This window comes from Pituophis catenifer, unplaced genomic scaffold (assembly GCF_029215685.1).
Source record: "Pituophis catenifer annectens isolate HBS135680 unplaced genomic scaffold, rPitCat1.0.hap2 SCAF_4, whole genome shotgun sequence".
In the NCBI taxonomy this organism is placed as follows: domain Eukaryota; kingdom Metazoa; phylum Chordata; class Lepidosauria; order Squamata; family Colubridae; genus Pituophis; species Pituophis catenifer.
Window position 1 is genome coordinate 108,851,825 of NW_027256884.1, and position 24,509 is coordinate 108,876,333.

The window sequence follows — 24,509 nt, forward strand, 5'->3', positions numbered from 1 at the left end:
TGACAAGAGGACTTAAATTAGTGTTAGTGTTAGTATAATTATGTATTTACAAATCTAAGTGATGGAGTGTTCAATATTGACCAAATTCTATTTCTTTCTAACTGAAACTTACATTGGTTTCAGACAGGACCAGCTAGTTTAACAGACTGCTGTTCAACAGTCTCATCTAATCGAGATCATGTTAATTCCATGTAAATTCATTTTAGAAAAGGAATTTAGACAAAGGGAAATTAAGTATATTTAAAAGTTTTGCAGTAATATCTGGGTATATCTGCTTAAAGATTCAGGATGCACATTAGCCATTTGCTGATGAACATGTCCTCAGGATATACGCAGTCATAATATGTTTGGTTATAGCATGTTGTGAATTTTACTATTATACTAGATGTTTTAATATTTTAAAACAACTATTTAAATAGAATATAGAATTTCTAAATTACAAAAAGCAGTTCTACCACAATTAAAAATGATACAATTTTCACAGCTTTTTCCTATTAAAAAACATGCTTCCTATGATTGAGGAATTATCAATATTTGCATAAGTACTTTTCTAACCATAACTGTTAAATTTATTATTAAATGTTAACATTATTGAGGAAAATTACAACATTTTTAATGAAAGCAGGGCCCAATTTAGGTTCTCTCAGCCTATAACCTGCTCTAACGCTGTCCAACATGAACATATGTTACCTCTCTTCATTTGATCTGTGATCTGGTATATTTTAACAATAAGTATTGACCTATGCACTGTTAGAACATTTTGTCTTAATTGCTACACTGGGACTTATTAAAGATATAAACATACCAATTTTTACTCTTCCTCGCTCAGGACCTTCACCCATAACTAAAATATTAGCAGGTTTCTGTGGAAAAAAAATAAATACACAATACATATACCAAAGTAAACCTAAACATTTGTGGCTGAAATTAGTTTTACTTTCCAATTTTAAATCAAAATGCAGTGGAATGTTAAAAGTGATAATGCCTGTACATTATTAGTTTATTGTAAGGCTACATAAGCAGCCAAATAATTTCCTTCAGAATTTTTTTCACCTCTTTCAAGTGTCCTCACAATAGCTCCTCAGCTATGTATCAGAACACAGAGAAAAATGCGTTGTTTCTCCTGCCTAATTTCCAACATTAGCCAAATACAGAAAAGCAATGCACATTTCCTCCCAAGAAACAATATAACTGTACAATATTTTATATAGAACTATATATTATTCTAAAATTAATCTAATATTTCGTTTTTAGAAAAACAGGTGCTAGTTTGGACTTTAAAGGCTTATTTCACGGAGTTTTTTTTTCTTCTAATGTTTTTTAGTTTCATCCATTTGCCCAATATATTTTCTTTGACAATATTTTTAGAAATTCTTGTAAACAACTTGTGCAATTGCTTTTAAAGTATTACAGAGCTATGCCAATATTAAATTGCTATTTTCTTATTAAAATGTTGCTAAAACTATAAAAAAATAATTGGATTATATTGGTCCTAATGGTGAATATTTGGTTCAGATTTTTATCTCTGAAATCAGTTTAAAGAAATGATTATTGTTCATTCGAGTAATCTGCCAGGAAAAGATACACCTTGAAATACACTAATTTTTCAACATACTTGAATATTGAGGTAGCTATATGGCAATATATGAATTTTAAGATCCATATTAACAATTTCAATCTTTACAAAAATGTATGACAATAATAACATTACCTTTGACAGGAAAAGGTATACAACTGATTTGAAAAGGGTTGTTTATGACTGCATACTTATGCAGATATTCAAAGGAAGCTGTAGATTTGTGCTCATACCTAAAAAACTGATGGTAATGATCACAAGGCACTATTAGGCTATGCAGCTCTAATAGTGACTGATATAATTATAAAAAAAAATCAAAGAAGAATATGTAGAATTGCTATATTGCCTTTCAACATCAGTGAGGAAATAGGTCTTTGGTACTCCCTGAGCCTGATTGTTTTCTTGCAAATGTTTCATTATGCAAATTAGTAACATCAGCAATGCTACAGTACAGTGGTGGGTTGCCTCCGGTTCGGACTGGTTCGCAAGAACCGGTAGTAAAACTGGTGGGAGGCCCCGCTCACCACCCCAGATGTCGTCATCGGCGATCTGCGCATATGCAGAAGCAAGGTGCTTGCACGAGCAAAGCAAGCACACACGTGCGATTCTGTTGCAAACAGGTAGTAAAGATAAGTAGAACCCACTCCTGAACTAGTAGTAATACTAGCATTGATGATCTTACCTAGTTTGATTAATGAAACATCTGTAAGAAAACCACCAGGCTCAGAGAGCATCAAGGACCTCAAACTTCAACTCTCAGCTACAAATATTCTTGGTAGAAATAATATATGTTTTTATAAGGATAAAATATCTAAAGATAAAATATTTAAATTAAAAAACCTTTACTTTTTAAAAGTCTGAAAATTGGTGTCTGTTATCATATCAATCTTATGATACGATTATTTTCATATGTTGGAAAATTCTTTTGAATTGCTCATTCATACTATTTCTATGGATAATTTTCATCAAGTTCATAGAAATGGATTTTCCTTCCATTTTAAAAACAGAGAAAACAATTGATATAAACCTTCTGAGTACTTAGTTAAGCATGAAAACCACAAAAGATTTTGTGATATCTAAATGACTATTCCGTATGCTTTCAGATGCATGCACAAAATGTTACTTTCTGTCAGATTTATTTAATCACCAGGAGTAAAGTTGGATGAGGAAAAAATCATAAACAGTGAGAATTATAAACAAATGAAATACACATGGAAGTCTCGGTTATTTATTACCAGTAATCATTCACAGAACAATGATTTACATATATCACAAACAAGACTGTTATTTTTTGTCCTCTGAAAACTTTTGGTCCTTTAAATTTATATATTTATAAGCAACAAAATTACATAGCTATATATCAAAAAGGGTTTTGAGGAATTAATGAAAATGATTCTAAAATACTTCCTAACAAGCTATTCTGAAAGTTTTAATTTAGATTAGGAATAAATAATCATGAAAAAAATGTCAGAGCTTCACTGGCAAATTATTTAATACTTAATTGTTTAAACAGATATATTAATTGTTTTATCCATATCCCCAAACTCAAATGAATTGACATGTACATGTTAAATTAGAAATAGAATAAAAGAATTAGGGATTATCTTCAGTAATAATTCAACAACAATATTGCACTGAACAACTATACCATATGCAAAGATATGACATTATTCACAGATGATTAATTTCTCCCTTCAGGAATAACATGGTTAATTTGATTTTATTTTCAAAGCCTCCAACTTTTAATAATTTCTTCTGCATAGCATATGCATCGTTTCTAACTCTCTTCGCTATTCTATCTTAACGTAGTTAACAGATAGGTTTGCTACAGCATTTTATACAGGTTGTTATCTATAATGCCTGATCTTTTCTGCATAAAAAGGCAAAACCATACAAAGATATATAGAAAGAAATCCCCCAAAGCTAGATTTCATTTTACAAGCAGACTTACATAAAATCTAAATTTATATATAGTTCTATAAAACCACACATATTATGCTTACAGCTATTTCCAAGCAAAACTCATTAACTAATTGAAAGCAAAATCTGGATTCAATGCAAAACAAAATAAAAATAAAAACATAAATAAAATCCTCCTCTGTGCCTTGGATGCCAAACAAACATCAAGAACCACCGTACCATTTCTTTTACATCCTACAGTGCTGCCCAGATTATGATTATGAATGACTTCTGAGATACACATTCACAATTTATCATAACTTGATTGAATATTGTCTTTGTTACTCACTTTCCTGCTTAAACATCACTGTATCCTTACTTTTAGTTTATTTTGTGTAAGCCTATTTCACTTAATTGCACGAAAAATGATGAAACATAATGCCCTTATCATGGCCACAGCTCTCTTAAAGATAATCCAGATGCCTATAGGAGCTGAGATACAAAACGAACGTTCAGATTTTGGTGAAAAATATATTAGGCATTTGATGGATAAAATGACTTGGATTATTTAGTTGGGATTCTTCCTGGGGAATTTCTAGATTGATGATCAAGAAGTGATCAAGAAGTGAATTCAAATGGTGATTTAATTTATCCTAGAGTGATGGTATTGCCTTGCTTGCATTTAAGGAGATAGTGGTAAGTCCCAATTGCTAGATTCCAAAACTGTTAACCTGTATCCAAGGTTAAAATGAAGGTTGTATCGAAGGAGGTAGTACAGCAATTCTAGAGGGACCTGGAGAAAACAAGACAGCTCTTTCAGTAGACTAATAAAATACTGAATATGCTTCTGTATGAGCTTTGGTCGGACCAAGATTGGATCTGATTCTCCTGGTCCTACTTGATTTCTAAGAAGAATATAAAATCACCAATAATGTGGGCCTTCTGGGAAGCCTATGGGGACTGGAAGTGAGAGCACTGTACTGTGCCAGTTCTCCTCCTTCTTCTGAAGTAATTTCACTTGATGTAGGTAGGTGGAAAGAGATTTAGCCTAAGGCCTTTGCTATTCAGGGTTTCACAGTCTGATGTCAACATTAGGTTGCTAAGTGATAACATCCATCAGCATAGGCTAAGACATTACCAGTATGCAGATGACACTGAGTTATATATACAATCCCCGCCTACATGAATAGGCAATGCTGCATAGCTCCTATCTATTGGTGTTAAGTATATGGATGGAAAGGAGCAGGCTTAGGTTCAGGCCTACAAAGAATGAGTGGTTTGCTTTCAAAGTCTTTCCAGTTTAAGGGATTTACCATCTTGAATTCTTGATGGGTTTGCATTTTTCCAAGGTGGCATTCTGAGGCTCCAACCTAATGAACAGATGGCAGCCGTGGTCATGAGAATCTTTATACAAATCCATCTTGCATTCCAATGACAACCTTTCCTGGACTGAGAGATCCTCATAATCATGTCTTAATAGCTTCCAGTTTGGAGAACTGCAATATACTTCCCTTTGATGATCACTTGGAAATTTCAACTGAACTAGAATGCAGTTGTATAAATAACTATAGGCATTCCACATTTTGTCCATGTAGTATCTCTGCTCTTCTTCAAAGCACCAGGCTACCACAGGGCTTCAAGGTGCAATTCAAGATGCTTATGGTTACCAATAAAGTCTTTCATAGATTAGGATCTGGTTACCTATGGGACTGCATTTCCTTTGACATTTTTGCCTTACCAGTAAGATCTAGAATTGTACAGCACTGTCATCTCATGGGACTTAAGAAAAGTACCTCCTGTGAAACAGCCTTCCCTAAGGCCCATATGGCTCCACCCCATTGTGCTTTGGTAAAGTTGATTAAGCAGGCTTGACGTGATCCACTCCCTGATAGCATATCTTGATTTTATGACTGTGAATGACTTTTCATTTTCCTTATGTGGCTGAACAAACAGAATAACAGAGTTGAAAGAAGTCTTGGGAGGTCTTCTAGTCCAACCTTCTGCTCAAGCAAGAGACCATATACCATTCCAGACAAGTGGTTGTTCAATCTCTTCTTAAAAGCCTCCAGCGATGGAGTACCCACAACTTTTGAAGGCAAGCTGGTCCACTGGTTAATTGTTCTCATTATTAGGAAATTTCTTCTTAGTTCTAGGTTGCTTCTCTCCTTGATTCGTTTCCATCCATTGTTCCTTATCTTGCCTTCTGGTGCTTGGAAAATAGGTTGACCCCCTCTTCTTTGTGGCAGCCCATCAAATATTGGAACACTGCTATCATGTCACCCCCTAATCCATCTTAGATTATATATTACCACTGTTTTACATTATATATTACTATATCACTCTAAATAATAATATATATGATAATGTAATTACCGTATTTTTTGCAGTATAAGATGCACTTTTTCCCCTCCTAAAAGAGGCTGAAAATTTGGGTGCTTCTTACACTCTGAATGTAGCTTTTTTGAAGCTTTTTTTCAGCCCTAACGAGGCACTAGCGAGTGAAGCGATCTCCGTGGTTTGCCTGCTTTTCTCATTGCTTCTCTCTCCAAAGATCATTTGTGCTTTAGAAGCTGTTTTTTATCCCCAAGCAGGGGATAAAACGCATGCACGCTCAAAACCAGCAAACTAATGTGCTTAAGCTGACCAGACTAAGGACCCTAGCCAGATGAATACCTGGTAGGCAGATTCCACCCCCATTTTCCTCCCCAAAAAGTAAGCTGCGTCTTATATTCCGTTGCGTCTTATACTCTGAAAAATATGGTATATCAGAATATTTATATATATATATATATATATATATTTGTCTATGTAAGTTTTCACGGGTATATATGTGTGTATAGTTAATATTTCAGGTTTCTTCCCGTGTAATTGTGGATATATCCCTAAAAGGGTAGAAGCGACGTTTCGACAGAATATCATTATATAATCTCATAAGCCTGATGATGGCAGATGAGATTCTGTCGATGGCAGAACGTCGCTTCTACCCTTTTAGGGATATATCCATAATTACACGGGAAGAAACCCGAAATATTAACTACACACACACACACACACACACACACACACACACACACACATATATATGTAGGTCTTTGGTTATTCGGGTCTTCTCCCACGTAAAATTGGAAGTGTCTTGGCGACATTTCGATGAAGTCTCATTCATCATCTTCAGGCTGGTGTTCTCAGCTTCGTGCTCCTGGAATAACCAAAGACCTACATACAAACACCCGCGAAAACCTGAGAAAATAGATAGATAGATAGATATAATTATATATATAATTATATATAGATAATATTTGTATTATTATTATGCATTAATAATATATATCACTCTTTTACATTATATATTACCACTCTTTCAGTTCTTTTATTATTTTTTCTTTGGTTGTCTTTAAAGAATGAGCTGGACAGAATTATTTCTCAGAATAAGACTGTACTCAAATCAATCAATGAGTCAATCAAGTGTGGTCTATGGATGGTCTGGTCTAAAGCTCTACTTTTTAAGGTTGGGAAATACATAGGATGTAGACGCCACAGGGAATAGCCAAGGCAATAATAAGATAAATTGAGCATGGCTAAGAAAAGAACTTGAGAAAATGTCTCAACAAGCCCCTCTCTGGTTCACCTGAAGATAAAATGAGGGAGGGGGGAAGCATATTCAAGTTTAAAATTCTGTAATTATAGCTGGTACAATAAAAGTCATATATTTATATGACATTTGTTTCTTAGTCAGGTCTACTTTGTAGGGCTGACACAGAATTTATAAACATTACATCAGAATATGTATTGGCAGACACAGTTCAGCAAAATTCCAATTAATTTTGGCTTTTTTGGGTTACAGAGGCTGAGCTCGCATTTTTTTGCTTTGTTTGCTCCAATCTGATCTGAAATGACTTTCTATATAACTTAATAAGTAAGACCAAATATATGTTTATTCAAGAATTTGTTAGATCACGCTAGCCAGGTCTCCTATATAGTTAGATATCCATGTAAATATTAGCCTAATACAGTAATGTTTATGCACCTTTTATTAGTTCTGAATAGCCAACTTTTCCTGTCCAAGAAAAGTGAGCATGGCTAAGAAAAGATTCCTTCACTTCTAAATTGCTCTTTACTTGGGGCTCTCTTTGAAAACTCTACAATTTTCCCATATGCAAAATGCAGCTGATTAGTTATTTGCAGAGTCTAAGTGTTACAATGAATTTGTAAAAGCTGTATTAGTCAATGTGTCTCCAACCCAAACAAAATTGCTAACACTTTTTAAAATTCTTATAATGCAGAGCATAAAGTTATTTGAATTAGATCCTGGGAGTATATGAACTCTTGAGAGTGATTATGGTATCCTATTCATAAGCCTACTAGGAAGGTGGATTAGGATCAATTTTTCTTACTTGCATTTACTTTACTAAGTAACTCTTTTATAGCTATTAAGTCCTCACTTATCTCACAGAAAAAGAAAGAAAGAAAACAAAAATATGCCACTCGGGAGGATATTTGGCAAGGATGGAACTCTTACAAAGGCAGCACCACAATCCCAACACACACAAAAGAATAGAAAGGTTTTGTATACCTTCTATTTTACCATAAATTATCTACCTTTTATTATTTTCACAAGTTGCAAGCACTGAATTTGCAAGCACTTTAGAATGCTAATTATAAAGCTTACTGAGCCTTGGTTGCGCAGTGGTTAGAGTACAGTACTACAGGCTACGTCTGCTGACTGCAATTTGGCAGTTCAAATCTCACTAGGCTCAAAGTTGACTGCCTTCCATCCTTCCGAGGTGGGTAAAATGAGGACCCAGATTGTTGGGGGCAATATGCTGACTCTGTAAACTGCTTAGAGAGGGCTGTAAAGCACTGTAAAGCAGTATATAAGTCTAAATGCTATTGCTATTACTAATAAAGTATCCCCATACATGCCACAATCTTGTGTTAGAAACACCACAGAAAACTCGTTTGCATTATTTGCTAGTATTTTATATTATAAATCATATGAGATTGTGTTTTACTCTTTCTGAAAATAGTAATAAAATACTTATTATTCAAAATAAATAAAGACTTCAAGGCCAAAAGTAGCAGTAGTAAATTATGAATAATCTGCAGTACATATTATTTAATTCTTTAGGCAGTGAAAAAATGTCACAAGAATAACATCAATTATCCATCTTTGTAAGGTAGTAATTATTCCCACATTTCGAATCAGCTCATCCAAAAAGAGGGTTAAAGAAATTTATTTAAAGATGAGAGTATTCTTATACTGAAAGCATAAGAGTATTAAGCTTTTATTCTAAGCGCTGCTGATTATTGCATTGCAAGATATATCAATCCCTGATAGAAAATTGATCAGTAGAAGGTTCTTTTATATTTGAGAAACTATAACATAAGGTATTATCCAAGATTTGACTGCTATTAGTTGATTGCTATTAGTTGTTTAGGTACAATTTAAATGACTAGTGTGAATCTCTCAAATGTATAGCACATCAGTCTACACATTTCACATGCAGATTTGATTTCTTGTGCTAGCAAAAGCAGCAGCAAGAGAAACTAGAAACGCTGCTTTGTTTAGGATTGTATGCAATTCAATACCCCTGACTTGTTTTCCCCTAGTAAGCAGCTATAAACTCACTTGATAAACAGGAATCTGTTATGTTCAATTATTGACACAGGTAGAAAGAACTAAGCAGCCCAAATGTGTGCACAAAATTATCTGTTGAATAATGATTTGATTCAGTTCATACTATTTTATTTATATATTTAGATTTAATCAATCTAAGGCTGTCTAACTCAAGCACTGTGATTCTAGATGACATACAATAGAAAAGTGATAAACCAGGGGGAAAAAAATCCAAACAACATAAAACAAGCACAATTGACATACTGCTTCCCACTAGAACAGGGGTCCTCAATCCCTGGGCCGTAGCCTATTCACAACTGGATGCACGAGTGGCAAGCCAGCCCACATGCACAGCTCTACTTCACCCTCTAAATCCTTCAACTAGACCAGTGATGGCTAACATTTTCCGGACTGAGTGCCCATGCCCAAACCCCCAAATGCAATGCGTCATGCCAAGCAGCATCCCGCCCCCGTACATGTCCCACACATGCACGCACGCCCCCCCGCATGTGCCCTGTCCCCCGTGCATGCGTGGCAGAGACCCGACAACCTGCTGGCTGGCGGAAGGCACACGTGCGGCGGAGATGAACTGGGGTGACAGCTCACGTGCCCACAGAGAGGGAGCTGCGTGCCACCTATGGCACACGTGCCATAGGTTCGCCATCACGGAACTAGATATTAACAATCCAGTATCTTCTTACAGAATCCCTTTACTCTTCTCAGCTATTGACACAGACCACGCAGAGATATCTATCCTAATGTATTGAACGATTGACTGGTGGAGAGGAGCTGCAACTACAGGACCCTGGTACCAGTCCAGTCCTGTCCTGTGTCCACCACAGCAAAACTCTCCCTAATTATCCCAACAGGTAGGCCATCCATGTTCCAGTTCTGTAGATTTATCGATTCTATCTTTTTATGCAGATTAGCCTGTTGGATACTAGTTTGAAAAGTAATAAACTTGCAGTTGCGGGACTATCATAATGAAGCCTGCAAGTCCCCTTACAGCGGCCCAGATGTAATTTGAGCTTATCTCCAAACATATTAATAGAGAACCTGTGTTGATAATATAGCTTTTCCTGCCTTGATTCAATATTTGCCAAATGCAATGGAGGTGCCTAGATGAATTGTGGCTGCCAATCCATTTCACAACAGCCCAACATCCTTAAGTAGAACAAGTTGCTAATCTACAGAACTGATGAAAAAAGTTCTAACGAATCATCCATTTATTACATTATTCCAGGGGCGTCAAACTCAAGGAACTTAGATCTGGCCCATGGAGCCGCCCTGGAAACAGTGAAGGACCAGCCCATGGTGCCTCTGCCAGCGAAAACGGAGCTTCGTTTTCCCTGGCAGAGGGCTGCAGGAGGCTGTTGCAGCTGAAAACCCTGATGCGGCCCTCAATTGAGTATGACACCCCTGAATTAGTCAATGGGGGGCAGGGTAGACAATAAGTGCACAAGAAAAATTATTTTGAAAGAAATAGTTTCTTCTTTCCATACTATTTGAACATGAAGTTCAAAAAAGGTGTAGCAGTAGAACAAAAATGTAGGCTTTGGTTTGAAGGCAACTTTGAATGAATTCCAAGAATAGTGCAAGAAAAAGCTCTTCATAAAAGTCGGGTATTTTATTTATTAGCTATTATTTATATGCTACTGAGTTGCACAACACTATATGCCCTACAAGGTGCAAGAATAACCCAATTATAAAAATCAGTATCACGTTAACATCTTTAAACCTATATAAGTATTTATCTTCAGCTACGAATTTCCTTCACTGAGAGGCCCATGGAAGAGGACTATTTTAACCCTCTTCTGAAAGAATAAAACAGCAGGACCTAACATGATCTCAGGAGGATAGCTGTTACAAAGTGAGGGGGCTGACAATAAGAATACCATTCTCTGGGTCCTGACCCCGCTCATCCTAGATAGGCACTCACAGCATCCTTTTTTGTCTAAATCAGCATTTATTAGCCATGACAAATTTAAGATATGTGGACTTTAATTTCCATATTTCCTAGGATAGCATGCTGGCTGGGGAATTCTGGGAGTTGAAGTGCACACATCTTAAACTTGCGAAGATTGAAAAACACTGGTCTAGATTGTGTAGAGCAGGCAGATTCTGGAGAAGATAGTCCCCAAAATAAGCATTTTTTTCTTTAACTTTTAAAGAGTTCTTTAGCAAAGCTGGTTTTTAGAGCATTTGTTTTACTTAAAACATTTTTCATAGTGTTATTCTAAACATTTCTGCAAACATAAAGGCCATGCATCCTTATTCATACATGTGCACTGTTTGGAATTCAATGAGCAAGTATGTTTTCCTAGACTAATGCTCATTGTATAGAAGGAAACCATAAAGAAATGACTTGCATTGTGAAAGTGATTTGCAGCAAAGGAACAGCAAGTATTTTTTAATCAAGGTTGACTTCTGGTAACAACACAGATATTTTCACAGTTTTTGAATATAGGTAATCCTCGGCTTATGAGCGTTCCCTTTGCGAACGTTCAAAGTTATGTGATAAGCACCCCTAGCATTTACGAACAACTCCCGAAACTATGAATCTTGCAGCACCATGGCAATTGTTCTGCAATATTCGTCCTGCACATTTTGGCCAGCAACATGCCAGGCAAGGCCTCTGGACACCCGAACGGAGCTTCTGAGCGGTGGATCTTCCCCTCAGAATCTGCATTTTGGCCGACAATGTGCGGGTGAGGCTCTGCAGAGGCCCAAATGGAACTGCAGAGGGGCGCATGCAGCTGAGAGGCTGGAGAGGAGGCTGCTTGATAGATCTTCACAAATGACCTGGTGCAGCAGGTTGGGTGGGGTGCGTGAAAGCAATTGTGGGGAGCATGAGGTATTTCAGTGGGTCAGGGAAGCCTTGGGTGCTCTTAGGCAGGTGGCCTGTTTCATCACTAGGCCCCCCGTGGCGTTCCCCACTCTGAAATTAAGTGTGCACTTAATGAGCCTTGTATTCGATTAGTGAATGTGTGGGCAAAAGGAGGGAGTGATCCCATTCAAGGTACAAGATTCACTCCCACGAATCCTCGGGTTACAAATGGAATGGGCAGGCTCCATTCCATTCGTAAGTTGAGGACTACCTGAAGTGATTTGCCATTAATTTTCTTCAACCCAGCCTGCAGCCCTGGGATTTTCTGGTTTCTATTACCCTGTTTCCCCCCAAATAAGACATCCCCTGATAATAAGCCCAATCGGGCTTTTTGAGCGCATGGCAATAAGGCCAAGCGCTTATTTCAGGGTTCAAAAAAATGTAAGACAGGGTCTTATTTTTGGGGAAATACGGTATCCAAGTACTAAGAAGCTCTGACTATTTAAGTGTATGGTTTTCTTAAAAAAAATCAGATTAGACGCTGCACTTGCTGACAATTTGTGCCGGATCCAGGCAAGGAGAACATTTTTCTCATACAAAAAATAAATCTTAATACCTCAACATACATTGATGATCATTAGTTCAGACAGAAAGCAAAGGGTGGACACCATACTAATGGCTATTGAGCCCTAGTTCTAATTAAGTGATGCCAAAAGCAAGAATGAGTACTACGCTCCAACTGCTAGAATGCTCTACCAGCATAGTCTCAACCCATCTGGAGAATCTGTTAGGGAAAGCCTAGACCGATTTTTGGACTAATCCAATAAGGCAACATTTGTGTTCTTAAGAGATTCACAGAAAATAAGAAATGTAATTTAAGTAATTGACAAGCCAAATATGCAAGTTATACTGAATATACTGAATACTGAATCCCTACCTAATAGGTTTTATGTTGTTTTTTAAATAAAGAATGCAAAAACAGCTATGCTGTTTCTCTTGTCAAATATTGAAAAAAGTGACATATGAAATAAAAACACATATTCAAATAGACATTTGCCTCTAAGTTAAACTTGAAAACAAACTATGAATACTTTATATCTAACATATTGTGCAAAACATTATCACTACATAAAAGCCTTATATCTATTTCTAATCCCCACTGTAGATCTACTTACCAAATCCCTGTGTAACACCCAGTTAGCATGTAGATAATGAATGCCATCTAAGATCTGATATAATAGAGATTTCACCATTCCCCGAGGTAACTGAACTGGCTTCTTGTTTGCTTTAGAAGCTCTGTGAAATTTTATTATGTGCTAAAAAAACCAAACATAATTAATCAGCATGAGTGGAAACAGTTTGATACAATGTTTCATTATAGCAAAAATGTCTGCTGTATTCATACTATATTCTGAGTTGGCATTTCTGAGATTAAAACAAGAAATACGTATATCACTTTGTAAGGGTTATACCCTTTTCATTTAATTTTGTACTCAACAGCTGAATTTTGATCTTAAATTTTATATATCTACAGCATATTTATATCTCTGTATCTTGTACATTACAATATATAAACCTTTCCAACAATACTTTCAAAGAATTGTTTCTAAATCTGTACCGCCTGCACATCTAGAACAGGAGTGTCAAACTCGATTTCATTGAGGGCAGCATCAGGGTTGTGTTTGACCTCGGGGGGGGCATGGCCAGGGTGGGCGTGACCAGGTCAACGTCATGTGTCGGGGGCATCTGTGGCAGCCTGAGCACTCTGCCAATGAAAGCGGGCTCCCAAGCTCTGTTTTCATTTGTGACAGCCTTCTGCAACCCTTTGCCAGTGAAAACAGAGCTCGGGAGGGCCACATGCGGTCCTCCTGAGCTCTGTTTTCACTGGCAGAGGCACCGCGGGCCAGTCCTTTGCTGTTTCCAGGTCAGCCCTGTGGGCCAGATCTAAGCACCCCATGGGCCAGATCCATCCCCCGGACTTTGAGTTTGACACCCCTAATATAGAAGATGCAGTATGGCTATAATTACACTAAATAACAAGAAAACGACAACTACACCAAGATCAGATTAAAACAATTTATTTCATAAACTTACATATATTCAATGTTTTCAATAATGGTATAGATCTATTTCTTATGGATATATAACCATTTCTCTACCAGAAGATGAGAATATTATTATGGCCATGTAATGTACTTGATGAGGCACTTTTGTCTTTCATAGCATGTCTAAAAGTCTAAAATATTTTAAACATTTTATTTCCCTTTGTCACTCCCTCCCACAAATGAGTTGCCATTTACTTTATCCAACTTGTGTTAATTTAGGGAAGAAAAAATATTTTCTTATCTGCTACATAGCCAAGTACCAATACAGAAGTGTCTCTAAAAAACATCTTGTGAAATCTTTAAGTATCTTACGGGAAAAAAATATTTGCAATGAATGGCAATGAGGAAAGTTGTTTTGGACTTCTAGCCACTTTAAAACTGGACCTAATCCAAACTTATTTACCATATTTTTTGGAGTATACGACACACTTTTTTCCCTCCCAAAAGGGAGGGCTGAAGGCTGAAGGCTGAAAATTTGGCTGCGTCTTATACTTCGAATGTACTTTTTAGTTTTTTCAGCCCTAATGAGGTGGTAGTGAGTGAAGCATCTCCGCTTCCCTGCTTTGTCTGCTCCCTCAGACTCTCAACTGTGAAGTTTTTTTCCAGCCCTAACAAGGCGCTAGAGAGTGAAGCGATCTCCATGGTTTGCCTGCTTTTCTCATTGCTTCTCTCTACCAAAGATCAGTTGTGCTTTAGAGCTGTTTTTTATTCCCAAGCAGGAGATAAAAACCAGCAAACTAACGTGCTTAAACTGACCAGACTAAGGACGCTAGCCAGATGAATATGTGGTAGGCAGATTTTTTTCTCCCTATTTTCCCCCCAAAAAACTAAGCTGGGTCTTATACTCTGGTGCGTCTTATATTCTGAAAAACACAGTATTTAGAATCACACCCTTTCCCACATTTTTATACTCAACATTTATAGTATTTACATTTAGAGTATCATTGAAAAGTATAGGGAAAAACTGATGACAATGGAGTGTCATGCTTAAATTGAGAAATGTTCGTAAGTTGTTGCAACTGCTGATTGAAGCTCTATCACTTAGTATCCAGGTGACAAACTCGATCGTGTCATGTGATGTATCACGTTTTTGGCTTTTGCAGAGCCAGGGTGGGTGTGGCCTGCGCATGATGCATCTGGATGCCAGTTTGACATCCCTGACTTAGTAGGATAAACAATACTGATGAACATGCAAAGGAACAGGGCTTCAATTTGTAGCTGCACTTGCCATTTTATTGGCTAATCCACAAGCATCCTTACCCAAAGGTCATGTTCCGCATAGTCAAAAAGGAGCCATACTTTTCTGTCAGCATGAGACAGAAACACCTTTTGCAGAGAAATTACATTTGGATGCTTGAGTTCCCGCAACAGCTGTAAAACAAATACCATAGACTAGAAAGATGTACAAACCAAAAATACAAACTGACCATTCTTTTTATAGCTTTAAAACAAATAAGCTTGTTTTTCAGGCTTAATCTGAAATCTTTTAATTCACAAAGGACCAAAAAAAGCCCAGTGTGGGATTCCTTTTAATTAAAGAATTCCTACCAGGTTTTTAAATTGGACTAACAGCTGGGTCAAACATACCTCCCTTAGGATACAGATATCGTTAGTTAAATTTGAACTGAAGGGAACTTCCACAATTTAAAAAATGATGCAACTTTAACCCAAAACTTAACGGCATATAACTAAACCAAATATACTTTGTGGACCTAGATCTTTTATGACTTTTTATTATACATGTCAATCATAGAACAGTAACTCAAGAATCTGACAAATTGCTCAGTATATTATTCTTTATTAATATGTAGGCTACAGATGAAGATATGCAAAGTGGTTTATATTCTATATCACAAGTCATGCTTTACAATCATTCTTTTGTTCAATTGTCGATATTTATCTCTATATCTGTCATATCAATTTGTTCCTTATAAAAATGGACTTACAAAAATAGTAACTTTAAGCTAAAAGATTTAAGATTACTACTGAATGCTTCGTAATAGAAAAGCCAGAGGTAGCACATTTAAAAAGTCTCTTTTGAAAAGTAGCTCTGTAAAAAATACATATTTTTCATAAATATTATTTTAAAATAATGGCAACATAGTGACCTGAACAGTCTCAAAAAAGCCCTTTATTGTTTATACACTAAAAGCCCATCCCTTCACTTGTTCTTTGTTCAGTGGTAAAGACATATTTACAGATAAAGCTCTGTCTGTTTACTTTTTTCCTTTGTTCTTATTTTGTTCTGTAACTAAGGCAAAACAAAGTAGGGCAATTTACAAACAGAAAATTGCGTAAGAGTAATATTCCTTCTATTATACTCATGATCCTGTTCACATCATCCAACTACTATTCAAAGGTAATCTAAGGATGATGATAAAGTACCACCATAAGAAATAGATTGATCTTAAACATGCAGATGAAGAGGTTTTTCACATAACACAATTTTACTTTAACTCAAGCAAAGGTATCTTACATTAATTAAATTCATAATCTGTGTTTGCCCTAGTACAGTTTGTACAACAGTCACCATCTATTTATGTAATTGACTCCTATTGATATTGAATTATAAAATCAGATTTTTTCCTAAGCTTATTTTGAAAATTGCTTCGATAGGAAAACTGACCACTGTACTTTAACGACAATTTACCAATTGCTATGGTTTGTTACTGCAGGTAGTCCTTGATTTATGACAACTGAACCCAAAACTTCTGTGGTTAAGTGAGACACTTGTTAAGTGAGTTTTGCCCCATTTTATGACCTTTCTTGCCTCAGTTGTTAAGTGAATCATTGCAGTTGGTTAGTTAGTTAAGTCTATCTGGCTTTCCCATTGATTTTGCTTGTCAGATGATTTCAAAAGGTCACATGACCTTGTGATACAGCAACGGTCATAAATATGAGCCAGTTGCTAAGAATCAAAATTTTGATCACATGATTATAAGGATGCTGCAAAGGTCATAACTGTGAAAAATGGTCATAAGTCACTTTCTTCAGTGTCATTATAACTTTGAATGGTCATTAAATGAACTGTTATAAGTCGAGGACTACCTGTGCACCTGAACTAGAAACAGCATTATGATCTACTTTATGATCTACTTTAAAAAGACTTTTTCCCATCCTGTTGAAAAACAAGATGTACACTATCACAGCAACTGAATTAAAGTTAATATGAACACTAGTTTAGAACTGAAGTTACTTACAGCTATTTCTCTGCATGCAGACATAGAAATCCCAGTACCTTCAATTTGCTTCAGAGCATAATCTTTATCATCTTTCCTATGATACGGAAGAAAAAACAGCACAAAACCGCATTATAAATTCAAAAGAAGTCTTATAAGCAACATTTTGGGTAACACACTCAGTTAAATGTTCAAAACTATTTACATTCAAGTAAATGTTTGAAAAAAGACAAATACTAGGTAGGTTCAATTCAAATTATAATTTATATAATACATAGCCAAATCCACATAGCTAGCTGGATTGGAGCATGACCTTTATATGGCACATTTATTTTATTTGCTGTGCATAAATATAAGTTGAATGTACCGGAATCTTCAAGAATAAGTAAACATTTGAGTACAAATTCCATGAAATAAACAGCTTGAAAATTATTTTTAAATATGCTATCATCAACTAGAAATACAAATATAAGATACAGAATCTTACAAGCTAGACAAAACATATTACTAAATATCTGTGTTTATGTATTTTCTTTGTATAAAACAATTTATCTTCCAAATACATCAGAAATTGATATATCATCAGAATAGCTAAAATGTAAACTTAAATATTTAACATGAATGCATAAGACTATACCAGTGTTGGTGAACCTTTTCGGCACTAAGTGCCGAAACGGGAACGTGCACACGTGCTGGAAACCGGAAGAGCAGATGATCTTTTGGTTTCCGGCGCATCTGGTCTTCTGGTGTGCATGTGGGTGTGAAGACCAGCTGTCCAGCGCGCATGCACTGGCTCTGCCTGGCCTTTCGGGGGTCCTCCCACCCCCCTGCGGGTGTGGCGGGATATCCCCGACGATCCCGTTCTGCAGCTCGGACAAGGAAAATTGGGCAGGGAATGCCGCCTCCCTCCACTGGAAAGCTGGAACTGGAAAACGCACATGTGCACTGGCCAGCTGGTCTTCATACCCATGTGCACCGGATGGCTGCTCTTTTGGTTTCTGGTGCTCCCGCTGGCCTGCGCGCTGGAACCTGGAAGAGCAACAGGCAATGGGTTGCATGCCCGGAGAGACGGCTCTGCGTGCCACTTCCGGCATGTGTGCCATAGGTTCGCCATTACGACTATACAATCTATTTTCCCATTTCAAAATATATGTGATCTGTCCAAAACTGCCTTGACTGAATGGCTTAGAAATAAAAACAAAATTATACATGCAAGACTGATTTTGAAAAGTAAAGAATAAAAATTATCTTAGCAAAGTACATTTATTTTTCCCATTGTAGCAAACAGCTTTTAAAACTACAACCATTTAACTTGACATAATGTGACATGAAATGTGTTGCACCGAGGGCAGGGAACGCAATCTAAAGGAAATTATCCATCTATTTTAGGAGGTTTGTATGCTCAATCCCATTTCTTTCCTTCATGTTCTCTATATACAGCAGGGGTCCCCAACCCCCAGTCCGTGGACAGGTCCCAGTCTGCGGCTTGCCAGAAACCAGGCCGTGCAAACAAGTGAAGCCCCATCCGTGGGATTCAGGCAGCACATGAAACCACATCCCCTCCAATTCATGGGAAAACCTGTCTCCACCGAACTGACCTTAAGATAAAAAAATCAAGCAGAAATGTTTAGAAAAAATTAAGTAATATTCAACAAAGCTTTGACATCTCTCACTGATATCCTCTAAGTGATCTCCTCTCTTTTTCTCCTTGAAGAAATCTAGGTCCTTCTCACAAATTTGCTGGAGGATTAAGATATCTTCTATAGTGCATTTTAAAATATATGGAAAAATAACTAGAATAATTTCCTTCCCCATTTTGTTGACATAATCTTTCCTTTAACAGAAGTTGGTATGTACAAGAATAAACCAAGTCTGAACTGTAGTAAAATTGGAGAACTCTAAAACTTGGAATCTGTTCTAGGTGAGATTGTACTTTCTTTAAAGTAGATAGTTCTTGAGTTACAACAATAATTGGGACCAGAATTTCTTTGCTAAGTGAAATTGTTAAGTGTGACATGTGATCAATCAAGAGCAATCCTGGCAGTCCCCATTGCCATAATTAACCAAATCCAACCAGTAGTAAGGCAATTGTCCACCCCAATCCAAAACATTTGCTGTTTGGTCTCTCTCAGCCCTGAGCCTTTTAAGGTAAGGGACTGCCTCCTCTTCAATTCCCCCTCATCTGCCTATCTCTCCCCATCTCTGTCCTTTGGCCACACTCTGTAGTGGCATTCCTTGGTGGCAGTGGCACTGGGGTTGAAGTAGAGTTCTGAGGCCTTCAACAGTCTAGAGATTAAGGCACCAGGTCAGAAACAAGGAAAATATGAAAGCCAGTTTTGGGCGAGTCATTCTCTCTCAATCCAATTTACCTCATAGGGTTGTGGTGGGAAAATAGGAGGAAGGAGTATTAAGATGGTTCATCATCACGAGTTATGTATAAAAATAACAAAGGTGGAATAAAAATATTGTTTTTAAAAAATCTAATCAGTCTCAGCTAGCCATCCCCACCCATGGGCCTCTACTTCAGCCCCAATGTTGAAGAATACTGTCCTCAAGATCTGTGCCATGACCAGCACTATAGCATATATGAGCCGCAGTGGTTAGAATGCAGTACTGCAGCTCGATTCTCACAGGCTGAAGGTTGACTCAGCCTTCCATCCTTCCGAGGTTGGTAAGAGGAGGACCCAGATTGTTGGGGCCAATATGCTGACTCTGCAAACTGCTTAGAGGGGGCTGTAAAAGCACTGTGAAGCGGTATATAAGTCTAAATGCTACTGCTATGCTATAAAGCCCAAGCCATCCCTGCCAACTCTGCATTCCACAGGTTTTGCTGCACCTTTGGCATTTTCCCATTGCTAAGAAGGCATTCTTGGCCTGGCCCAATATCAGGCAACTACCAGACATGGCAGACCTTCTTCCCAAAGCCACTCACATCATTCTCCACATCATTCTTGTGATGCTTCAGAAAGCCTTTGGAAACCTTCTGAAGCCTTACAAAGCATTGCGATATTGTTGCACTCACCATTCTACAACGTGCAATGGTGTTCTCAGTGTGCAGGTAATAATCTTGGTTGTATCATTTATTTATAAAGTTCACTAGAAAATAAATTTAAATCCTGTCACCAAGATAAGGAAATGGATGATCGGAAGCAAGCTGCTAAGATTTCTGAACAAATTCCTTCTGATTTTTGGCTACCTTGGATACATGCCTGTCCTTCTATAAGTACATTAATCATGTACTGACTGTAAGCAAAAAGCAGGATTTTGAGTCCCATATACTTGTTATGACCAACCTGTAAAATCCTGCCCAAATGAATGAAGCATTAAGATTCACCAATGGGTTCCACAGTAATTTGCCACACCCAATGCAGCCTGCAAGGCAACCTTGAGACTCCACTTGCAGAGTAAAGGCCAAGATTTTATGTGCAATAAAATCTACTTTTCTTCTTATCTAAATGTAACTGTAGTCTTAGGTTCCCTGGAATTGGGTGAGAATAATCTTTTGCATAACAATGCATCTTAAATTCTCTCCACTTTGTTAAGTACTCAGCAAAGAATGAGAGAGCCATTTGAGAACACATTCTGTGCAGTTAACAACCCTTGTCTATCGAGTGCTATTCTGTCTGCAGAGATTTTTCTCCCCCTGGCCTCTTATCCTGGGGACGTCTATTCCAAATTATTGGAGCCAAGACCAAATCTCTTAACCGCAATTTCTCTTATTATGAACACAATAGAACAAAACAACTCTGGTTCAATTATTGAGTCAGGCTCCCAGGTACCTGAGCCAACAGCAGATTTTTCAACACCATCATTTTGTACCAGCATCTTTCTTGAATCTTGAATCCTCAACCAATATAAATACTGGCAATTAAAAGAGATAGGGGCAAAATAAGGAAGGTCCAAAATAAATGTAGCATTCTTCTTTCAAATCAAGAGGTGAAGTAAGGTCTTGTGTAATCCAGCCAATTGGATGCTACAATAATCTTAAGTGTGACATCATGAGGGCATGAAGCAAGAGCTTGGCCATCTCAGCTGTGAGGAATAACAGATTCTGCAAAAATCCATTTATTTTCAGAAACCACTGGTTTTAATATGTATAAAATATAATTTAAAATTGTATTAATTATCTGGAGAGGCACAGTATAACAAGCGATGCAAAACTATTTTACATAAATAAATTCAATCTATATGATAAAAAAAAACAAGATGGGCACAACAGGTGCAAGTTATGGGCATATATGAAATAGCAGTTACTATAATTCATCAGATTTGGAGCAGATCTGTTGAAAAAAGTGACCAGATTGCAGAAAATGACTGCATTGGCTTCTGAGTGCAGTTCAAGGTCATGACCTTTAAAGCCCTTGATGGCATAGCTCCAGGCTACCTGATGAATCAATTTGTTCTGCTAGGACAAGCCCGCCTCACTTATGCTGGCAGAGAGAGTCTACTGTGGATCCCATCAAAGAACTCCCAAATATTGGGATCCAGAAAAAGAGCTTTCTCTGCCATAACAACCCCCTCTTTGGAACATCCTATCTTCCTCTCTTCTGTAAAAGTCTGAAGACCTGGCTCTGCCAGTTGGTCTCAGGACTCAATGGGGGAGTACCACACTGGAGGTAGCTACTAGATTGATAACAAACCCCACCAGAGGTGGGATTCACTTACCTTCCCTACCAGTTCGCAAATGTGAGCGTGCGCGCCACCTCTGTGCATGCGCATGGCCTTCTGTGCATGCGCAGTAGTTATGCATTATGTCCGAGCAGGTGGGCGGAGCCTCCCGCAGTCGCCACTACTGGTTCGCGCGATCCGGAGAGAACCGGCTGAATCCCACCACTGAACCCCACCTTCCCACTCGCTGCCTGCTTCCCCAACCGCCTTTCTTTTATTCTCATATCACTATATAATTGTTTTCTTTCATTGTTTATTCTATTGTTCGATTACTTTACTACTGTTATGTTTATACTTCTTTTCATTTCCCCATTGTTATTGTTGTAAGCCACCAAAGGAGACCCACAGTGAGATAGAAGGCAAATAAATTTAACAAAGAAACAAATAAGTGGAAGATATTCTGTCCTCATCCACTGCCAGAGAATGAAGGGTGACGTGGTTGTTGCCCGAAGCTCGGAGATAAACAACTTAAAGTCAGCAAGATACAGGTCACTTCAATTCTAGGAGACCTCTCTGTATTCCTGCTATACTTTTCAAATTTTAAGATGAAGCCTTCTCTTCAATATCACAATGTGACAATACTTCTACAGTGGTTTTTTTAAAGTCTTTGTAAACATAAGACTATAGATGTAAGTCGTAGGTATTTTTAGAATTGTGTCTTGCTATCTATGAAACTTGGATTTGCCAGCCTTCATAAAGTCACAATTTACTGCGGTGCTTCGCTAGGATAACAGTGAGCACTCTAATCAGTATATCTATCATTTACTATGCACATCTCAATATCTTTTATCTTATCACTCTAATCTATGTACACTGTACTTCAGCATAACCTGGAATTACCAGAGTGCCCTTGCATTAGCTCATACCTCTCAGCCTCTAACTGAGGACACTGGCCACTTTTAACTATCCCTCCTTGGCTCATCACAGCATAAAGGAGGGCATCACAGCCTGAACAAAATAAAGCTGGTTTTATACTGTACATAGTGGGCAAAATAAATACTATGAACAAAATGTACCCTTTTCCTATCTTTTAGCTATGACCAAAATCAAATCTAATCCATCTCTTTGCTTAATTGTATCAGACCCAAATTGATTCTTCCTGCCCTCAAATATTTCCCCTGAAATCCTATTTAAATCAAAGCATAGAAGTTTCTTCTCCAGTTCACAGTATAGTCCAAGCCTTTGCAAGAAAACTGCAACCTAGATAAACCCTAACTCTTCCATCCTCCATCAAGTGATGACCTCAATATTCCATCTCCTTGGACTTCCTCACAAGGACATGGGTAGGTTCCCCAAACTGGCCAGCAAATCAGATCCCTGGGATTTTCCACTTTGTAGCCCTCAACATTTGTAAAAAATCTTTTGTTTTTCCATTGTTCAGGATCCCTCATTGTTATTATATATAATTAGGCACCCAACAGATAATTCCAATAAACGTGGTTGGAATTCCCTTCAGTGTTGTTCTCCTTTTTCAGACCAAATCCATGACATAAACATCATCTAAACAGATACCCTTCATGGAAATTAGTTCTTCACTCCCTAACAAAAAGAACATTCCTCTCTAACAGACTGATCTTGTTATTATACCTCTGAAGAAAGTAATCTCAACAAGGGTGAGACGAACCCAATTCCATAACATTGGCCAAAGAATTAAGAACTGCACAAAATTTACTTCGCTGTCCTCTCTCAGCATAACTATTTTTACGAATATTGTAACAAAGAGCTAATATCTATATCAGTTATTTTTTTCTCCCTTTAAAACACCTTTCACTTATATATCATAAATTTCAGATTTTAAGTTATTTTTAATATTTTCTTATTAATCTTCTAGTACCTTGGGACCTTCGCTTACTTTGGCTAAAAAGGAGATTTAATCTGGATGCAGAGTTTAATATAGTCTACAGACCTTGTTCCTTTAATTATATTTTCAAAAATTATTCATTTTTGTCTACATTCCTAATTTTTTTTTAAAAAAAGAATCACATTTTATTAGTATAGTGATACCTTGGTACCCCTCATTAATTGATTCCAGGAGGTGCGAAGAGTATCAAAAACTCTTGATACTCTTGATACAAAAACTCTTGAGTGCCAAGCAATTTTTCCCATAAAGAATAATATAGTAAGTCAACAAGTTCTAGCTTGCACGTCGAGTACCAAACGATGAGTGAGTAATGGCACAAGATTTTTGCATCAAAATGTGTTGAGTACCAAGTTTCAAAGCCTCAGAGTACCAAGGTACCACTGTACATAATATGCCCATTTTTTTCCTATTTATTGCAGCAACTTTCAATTTTGGATTTAATTCCCTTTTTACAAAAGCTTTATATTGTTATTAAGTCAGAAAAATACGTATTATATTATATTATAATCCAGGATACTGCACTTGTATGTAAGTGCTATACAATAAGAAAGGTCTGGAGAAAAGTAAAGCATGGGGAAGGGGAGAATTGTTCAGTTCAGCTACAGTAAGATAATCCTACATTAAAAATAACAAAAAGAAATATACTTCCAAGGAACTGCAGCTGATATACAGGAAAATGGAGAAAAAAACCTATTACTTTCCTTGTAATTACAGTATTGGCATCCATGTAGACCATGGATGGTCAACTCAGAAGAATTATATATTATATTTAACTATTAT

The 24,509-nt window shown here is 37.2% G+C and overlaps 1 protein-coding gene across 3 annotated transcripts in view; it reads right to left on the reverse strand.

Moving 5' to 3' along the window:
• The window catches only part of CDK8 (cyclin dependent kinase 8), a 52,493-nt gene that overhangs the window by 20,492 nt on the left and 7,492 nt on the right, over window positions 1-24,509 (reverse strand). For 2 of the 3 annotated variants that reach the window (XM_070943893.1, XM_070943892.1), the window contains exons 2-5: window positions 17,222-17,297; window positions 15,282-15,392; window positions 13,092-13,232; window positions 806-863 (exon numbers count right to left, since the gene is read on the reverse strand). In XM_070943893.1, coding sequence (XP_070799994.1) covers window positions 806-863; window positions 13,092-13,232; window positions 15,282-15,392; window positions 17,222-17,297 — 386 coding nt within the window. Of the gene's footprint in view, window positions 1-805; window positions 864-6,551; window positions 6,566-13,091; window positions 13,233-15,281; window positions 15,393-17,221; window positions 17,298-24,509 lie in introns of those variants that run through there. The other variant, XM_070943894.1, reaches the window with a different exon arrangement.